Source organism: Sinocyclocheilus anshuiensis, unplaced genomic scaffold (genome assembly GCF_001515605.1).
Source record: "Sinocyclocheilus anshuiensis isolate Anshui unplaced genomic scaffold, SAMN03320099.WGS_v1.1 scaffold735, whole genome shotgun sequence".
Taxonomy (NCBI): Eukaryota; Metazoa; Chordata; class Actinopteri; order Cypriniformes; family Cyprinidae; genus Sinocyclocheilus; species Sinocyclocheilus anshuiensis.
The window spans coordinates 490,910-498,747 of NW_015548245.1; the positions used below are offsets into that span (position 1 = coordinate 490,910).

The 7,838-nt window shown below is 36.0% G+C and overlaps 1 protein-coding gene across 1 annotated transcript in view; it reads left to right on the forward strand.

Annotated features, from left to right (window-relative positions):
• Positions 1 to 1,179: 1,179 nt before the first annotated feature.
• Positions 1,180 to 7,838, forward strand: part of creb3l3a (cAMP responsive element binding protein 3-like 3a) — an 11,046-nt gene continuing 4,387 nt past the window's right edge. The window contains exons 1-10 of the mRNA XM_016442647.1: positions 1,180 to 1,421; positions 1,671 to 1,784; positions 2,118 to 2,352; positions 2,550 to 2,683; positions 2,848 to 2,958; positions 3,048 to 3,154; positions 3,385 to 3,453; positions 3,538 to 3,622; positions 4,902 to 4,998; positions 7,342 to 7,679. Of these exons, the coding sequence (XP_016298133.1) occupies positions 1,401 to 1,421; positions 1,671 to 1,784; positions 2,118 to 2,352; positions 2,550 to 2,683; positions 2,848 to 2,958; positions 3,048 to 3,154; positions 3,385 to 3,453; positions 3,538 to 3,622; positions 4,902 to 4,998; positions 7,342 to 7,640 (1,272 nt within the window). The 5' untranslated portion in view covers positions 1,180 to 1,400 and the 3' untranslated portion in view covers positions 7,641 to 7,679. The remainder of the gene's footprint in view (positions 1,422 to 1,670; positions 1,785 to 2,117; positions 2,353 to 2,549; positions 2,684 to 2,847; positions 2,959 to 3,047; positions 3,155 to 3,384; positions 3,454 to 3,537; positions 3,623 to 4,901; positions 4,999 to 7,341; positions 7,680 to 7,838) is intronic.

The following is a 7,838-nucleotide window of genomic DNA, read 5'->3' on the forward strand; positions in this document are numbered from 1 at the left end:
GTGATGTGGTCGCTACCGAAGCATTACTGTCTGTCACTACAGAAAATGTGCAGTCACGACCGAAACATGGGATCTTTTGTCAAAAATAAAGTATACTGAATTATCAACTAAGATGTTATGATAGTTTTTGGTTCAATGTATATTCAAACTAATGAATCCTTAACTTTGAAATCAGTATGATCAACCTTTTGCCTTTTACAAATAAAAATTGGATTCAAAATACAACAAATCTCATAAATTACACTTGAAATATTGTTAAATATATAATTATTGATTTTCCTCTGAATTTTTTTTTAATAAAATAGCAAAAAAACAAAACAAAAAAAAACATTTATAATGCAGATGTAAGCAAAATCTTAATAGGCCAAATATAACCCTTCTAAGTAAATTATTATTACTGTGTTTCAGTAGTGACAAATTTGGGGAGAGGACAAATAATCCAAAACTTTCTGAAAATACAATATGAGATTGTATTTAATTTACTAGAAATGTGTACCTTGGGTATTATACAATTTACATATATACAAATGTTTTGGAAAAATATTTTTTTTCCAAGACATTTCCAACTCTGACTTTGGACCAATTCTGTAGAATGGCCCATATATGCATGATTCAAAACAGCTCAGATGTCAAGAAACAGATCTTTACCATTCAAAAACAATAAATAAACAAAATAAAAACTAAATAATTATGTTCTAAAACTAGTAATAATAATTATAATGTTTATTATGTATTTTTGGATTATCAGAACTGTGTGAAAGGTTAAATTACCTCAGACAGAAGGGAAAATATGACCTTTGAACTGGCTCTGCATCAGGTTTTTTCCCATAACAAATGCCTGAAACTCTTACTTGCAAGTGCTCTGAGAAATTGTAGTAACTCTGAGGAATGATTTTTCCGGGAATGAGAAGGGAAGTGTTGTACGCTGTTGGGGAAAAAATGTGCAAAAAAATGTAAACTTCTTCTGGTAGCATATGATAAAAAAAAATGTAAAAAAAGGTTTCGCCATTATTTTTAGATGTGAGGTTGCCCTTTTGATGCACTTTATACCTGGTATGACTCCAGTCTTACTACTGGAGTCGATTATATGAATGCTGTAGATTTTTACTTTATACAGTCCACCACAGAAGTGGCAATATGTTTGGTTGAAATACAAACTGCACTATTTCTCCACAGGGTGTTGTTCCCACATTTTTTTTTATCTTACATCCCAACAAAGAACAGCCAATCAAACACAACCCTGAGGATTATGACCTGATTGTTGTGTTGGAGTTCGAACTTTGTCCTGGGTGAGCAGAGGGACACAGACAGAGCATGGATTGATAGATATTTTGGTTTTGTCCCATTTTTTTGGTGTTTTTCAAGGATATTTTAGACTGCAGTACCCCTGGGTCACAGTAATGGAGCACTATTCAGACCAGGTAAGTTCCAATGTTTTTAATTTTTACTAGTTTTGCATGAAGAATTTGTATTAAATGTAGCCTGTTATCTAGCCTGCCTGTGTAATATCTCACACAGAGCAAAGTTCAAAGTTATTTTTTCTGTCTTGTTTCAACATTTGCTTGCTTTCAACTGTTTTGGTGCTTTGGTCCATTTTCTATCTTGTATTTTCCATTGAATCCCACTGACAACAAATGATATATACAGCAAATATATTCACTATATCTCAGGGCGGTGAAGGGTTAGAACTGCTCGATTTGCTCTTTGATAAGAATGACGGCATCTTACGGCATGAGACTATGGGAACACAAAATGATCAGCTTTGGCCAGTTCAAGATCCTCATGTAAGTCTGGGTTCTTCCAAGTTTCTTAAATTCTTCGGATTTTAACAAATAAAAGGGAAAATTCACCCAAAAATGAAATTGATCATTTACTTATCCTTATGTCATTCCACATTTTTTTTTTTACATTATTCCTTGTGCAGAGCACAAAAGAAGATATTCTGAAGAATGTTCATGTGCATACAATGAAACTCAATGGGGTCCAAAATTTGGACCCCACTGACTTTCATTGAATGGACAGTTTTTTTTTAATTCTTCAAAATATCTTCTTTCATGTTCTGCAGAAGAAAGAATTCAATATCTCATCATTCACCATCCTGTATTTTTGATTGCCAGATGATGATGCCCGCTCAGGGTAATGTGGACTTCTTCAACGCACTTTTAGGTGGGTACGACTCTGTTTCTGGATCTCCAGTTTGGTCGCCCTCTCCTAGCGACAGCGGAATCAGCGAAGATCCTCATTCGGATCACATCGACAGTCCGCCGCCAACCGCAAGCCCTCCTTTGGAGCCTCGCATCGTAATATCCCAGGCACAACACAATCTTGACACCAACTTCCCAATTAATTTCAGTGAGTATCAAGTATTCATAAAGCGAACCTTCCTGGTGACTCGAGACTCTGTAAACAGATAATTACTCCCACTTATTGATTCACTGCATTGTGCGCTGTTATGGTACATGCTCTGAAGATAAGCCCCTATTCCTGAGCTTTGTAAATCTCTCCACACGCAAACAAAGAAGGATAAATAGTATTATCTGTTGCTGCAGATGGCTGGGAGACTGGCTTCTTCCCAGACAGGCCTGGAGGGATGCAGAGCGCATCTGAAATGCCACAGGCACAACCGACCACTGGATTCCCTCTAACTGTCAAGGACCTGCTGCTATCTGGCACACCAGAGCCTGTGAGTTTGCACTCATGCGTGAAGCTAGGTAAAATACACATGGCAGACTAGGGAAAAGGTGAACTTGAGTGCAGATGAAAGGTGAACTCGATAGGTTTCTGACCGTCCAGGCACACAGAGACGTTGATTGGATTTGTTACTTTCATGTCCGTTTGATATTCCAGGCCACAAAGGTTTCCCAGCAGTCCTACCAGGAGCTGGTTCTCACAGAGGATGAGAAGCGACTACTTGCCAAGGAAGGAGTGACTCTGCCAAATCAGTTCCCGCTCACCAAGGTACCGTCAGTTGGCAATTACACCACAATAGTAGAGCGCAGGCGACAGTCTTTGTAGCTCAATGTTTCTGCTTCCCTCCCATGATCAAGTACGAGGAAAGGATTCTGAAGAAAATCCGACGAAAGATCCGCAACAAGCAGTCGGCCCAAGAGAGCAGGAAGAAGAAGAAAGAATACATCGACAGCCTGGAGAGCAGGTATTGACTGTTGTGCTCGAACAAATGAAGCAAAAGCGGACGCTACATGTGTTGAATCACGGAGTAAAAATCATAATCCGAGTTGATGAAATTAGCAGCTATTGAACACAAACCCCCTGGCAAAATACCAGGTGGAAGTTCACTGCTGTGTCTGAGAATTAACTTGAGAGTGGATTTGATTACAACCTCTTTTCTTTTACATGGTTCTTATGGGAAATTTGTTTATGTAGGATGGCGGCATGCAGTGTGCACAACCAGCAGCTGCAGAGGAAAGTCTTCCAGCTGGAGAAATGCAACATGTGAGGGAATCATTTACTTGGTAATCTTCACACTCCATACAGGCTCCTGAAATTGAACTTTTTACCCCGCTCTCTCCATTTCAGCTCCCTGATGGAACAACTGCGTCGGCTGCAGGCGTTGGTCATGAATGGATCTAACAAACCAGCCCAGACTGGGACCTGCATTCTGGTGAGGGTTAAAAGAAGCTATATTTGCACATGAAAGATCAAGGTATACAGTAATCATGCTTTAGGCATTTAAAATCACACACTACACACATACATAACACATAGCATTTTCTTTGGCACTTGCTGCTGATTTCTCTCAGTGCAAGTCAATGTTTTTTCACCACAAACACATTCTCAAAACACATTCTTGGTCTTATTTTAAATGATTTATCAGTACGTTATTCCAAATAAACAGAAAAGTAAAAATTATGATTATGATTCCCATGCTAAAATATAATGCCTCATATATATATTTATTTATAAAGACACATTTATACTTTGTAAAAAAAAATGCATGTTTGCAAAATTTTTTTTTCTTGAATTAAACTGGATTTCAATAAATTACTGAAAAATGGTATGGAAAATATTATCTATGCTTTTAGATGTATAAACCTGAAGAGAAGCATTTCCAATTTGAATCATTTATTCACAGATTCATACATACTGTTTCAAAGCACTTTTACAGAAAACATTGCCTTACAATCCACCATAAGCAATCCAAATTCAGCAGCAAGAAAAATTTCATATAAAGATACAAAACAAATACAAACTGTACAATCTAAAGAGGGAAAGATGAAACAAGATCACTTTTTAAATTTTCCAAAAAACTATATGCAGATTTGTTATTTCTTACTATTGCTATTTCTTACTATTTTATTGTGTCACAAGAATAAAATCAAGATTATTTCAAGACTTTCGAATGCAGAATATGTTTCAAATGCCAAATTTTGTCATTTGTTATATATTTTTTTTACTTTCTGTTCATTAAAGTACCATGGAAAAAAATATCACAAAAATATTAAGTAGCACTGTTTTCATTATGATAATAATAAGAAGAAATGTTTCTTGAGCACCATTTCTGAAGGATCATGTGACACTGAAGACAGGTGTAATGGCTGATGAAAATTCAGCTTTGCAATTACACAAGTAATATTAATTAAAATTGCCATTTGTGGTTGACTTCAATTCAGTAAATGTAAAAAAACATATCATCTAGTCTCACACCTATGGTACATTTTGTTGTGTTTTATGAGGTGGCACAAGACTTGCTCTTAAATGCTCTTAAAGCAATCACATCAGTGTTCCTCAAAAAGAAGGAGGCCAGGGAACTAAGTAATCACATAACAAGGAACTCCAATCTACAGCTACTTGATGACAAAAACGAATGTTACATCAAAGTTGTGCTTCAATTGCCATTCGTGCTGCTACGCTCGAGCCTTCCGTCTGCCTCTGTCCCTTAGGTACTACTTTTGTCTTTCACCTTGATTCTGCTGCCCAATCTGAAGCCCTTCACAGATACCAAGGTCAGCCAGCACGGAGACTTCAGCCCACTGAGAGGTGAGTTTTCTGGCAGAAACAACTTCTCCATCCAGTCCTTCAGGGGGAAAACCTATTACAACTACCTTATATCCTCTCGCCGCTAACTTGAGAGGAAAATGTCATGCTTGAAGAACAAGGGGTTCTTCAATCTGTGTAATGTATCATTTGGTTGACAAGCCATTAGGCTTGGACTGAAACCTTGTGACAGTTATTGGAAGTACTGAGAGAAGTGACGCGGACTAGAAGAATGGCAAACAGCTTAGTCATGTTTCCCACACGTTGAATCAACAGTGTGGAAGAAAAGCTGTAATTTATCCTCATCAAACTGCTGTCAGTGTTTCTGAAGGGAATCAATTCTTATTTTGCAGGCTAAGCGTAGGTCATGGTTAAAGTTTGGCGCACTTGTTCACAGTTTTGTTCAATTACGCTAACTGTTGAGCGCCGCAGCTCTTTTGGATGGTTGAAGTTCAGGAATAAAAGAACAGGGGGAAACGTGTCACAGCGTGACTTGTCTATGTTTATTTCCTCCATAGACATAAAATAACTAGAAATTCACTTTCTACTTCTTGCACTGTAGCTAGTCAAAACCAAGGTCATGAGTTTGATTATGAGGGATTGACAATATGTATAAAAAGTGTATGAATATCTTTGCATTATGGGTGTTTCTTCAACTTAGGGCACTTTTATGTCATAAAGGTTTATTAAAAACAGATTTCAACTTTTTGGCCTATGATGGTCACAAAAACTTAGAAAATTTTGGAAAGTTTAATCAAGCTGTTGTAAATTATTTTTATTATTACTTTTGAAATGCCCAGTACAGATTTTTTTTTAACCGTTGTCCAAGATCCAAAATTATAAAATCCATCATAAAAATATGAATTATTCCAGAGAAAAATATAATAATCTTAATAAATAGTGAAATATCAATGAACTATTTAATATTTATTGTGTAAAATGTTTTCTAGCTATTTTTCAAAAATAAATTAGTGTAATAATTTTCACCACAGTTTTGCCTTTTTTCTATTTCTTTCAAAAGTAAGTGTACTTGATTACCAAGGAGACAATAGTGTCAGTAGAAAGCTTAAGATGAAATATGAGACATGATGTGTGAAGAAACTAAAGAGAAATTAAGGTAGATATCATTTGTGAACATAGTTTCAGTGTGTGTCATTTCCAATAAGCAAATGATCCAAAACGTGTGAAAATACTATTTTTGTGTATTTATGATACAAAATGTCAGCTCAGAGCCTTAGCAATACAAAAGGAGTTGACCATTTTATTCACAAAAACAAAAAGTTTACAAAGTAATTTACGTTTGTAAATTACAAGATGAAAACAATAATAGAATTCTCTCGTGATCTACACTGCTGTTGGGATCAGTAAGATTTTTAATGTGTTTTAAAGAAGTCTCTTCTGTTCATCATGGCTGCATTTATTTGACCAAAAATACAGAAAAAAAACAAAACAGTAATATTGTGAAATATTATACTTTAAAATATCATTTATTTCTGTGACGCAAAGCTGATTTTTCAGGATCATTACTCCAGTCTTCAGTGTCACATAATCCTTCACAAATCATTTTAATATGCTGATTTATTATCCATGTTGGAAGCAGTTGTGCTGCTTAATATTTTTTTTGGAGCCTGTGATACTTTTTTCGGGATTCTTTGATGGATAAAGTTAAAAAGAACAGCATTTATATAAAATCGAAATATTTTCTAACAAATTAAGTCTTTATTATCACTTTTTAACAATTTAACACATCCTTGCTGAATAAAAATCGTAATTTCTTTAAAAAATATATACTGACCCCAAACTTTTGAATGGTATATTGTTAGAAAAGATTTCTATTTTGAATAAATGCTGTTCTTTTTACATTTTTATTCATCAAAGAATCCTGAGAAAAATATCACCGGTTCCAAAAAAATAAGGATCATGTGACACTGAAGACTGGATTATGAATGATGCTGAAAATTCAGCTTTGCATCACAGGAATAAATTACATTTTAAAGTACATTAAAATAGAAAACCATTCTTTTAAATTGCAATAATATTTCACAATATTACTTTTTTTTCTTCTGTATTTCTGATCAAATAAATGCAGCCATGATGAGCAGAAGAGATTTCTTTAAAAAAAAAAACATTACAAATCTTACTGATCCCAAACTTTTGAACGGCAGTGTATGTATATAGACACTGTTGTTAATTGTAAGTAGATTAATTACATAAACTAGTGAGAGTGTACATTTATTTTCTAAACTTTTGGGGCAAATATCAAGTGGCGTTTGTTTTAAAGAAGGATAGGACAAGACAAGAAGTAGTTTGAAGTAACTTTCTTACATTTTCTTTAACCGCTTTCAGTTCAGTCACGGTCACTGCACAACCTTCAGCCTTCCCTCGAGCACCCGTTCTCCGTGTCAGAGGACTCCAAAATGCTCCCGCGCTTCTCGGAGGATAAAAGTATGGCGGAGATCGCGTCGCTGCTGGGAAGACTTCACAGGAGACCAGACTTCGCCAATTACGACCCTGAATCTCACAACCACAGTTTAGACCTGCATGACGACCATCACCATGGAGACCCCATCACTGGGCATGTAGCGACAGTGACCTTGAATCCACGACGTGGCTCACGGCGGAGTCCTCATGCTGATGATATGTGAAGGGCAGAAGGGGGTTTACCCGCGGATTTGTCAAAACTCCTTTAAAGGGGTCCTATTATGCTCTTTTACAAAGTCTTGATTTTGTTTTGGGGGTGTACTAGAACATGCTCTCATACTAGGTTGTATTTTTCACATATTTTACATTATTACAACACCTCTCTCCCCAGTCTGGCATGAACGGCTCGAATAGTTCCTGTA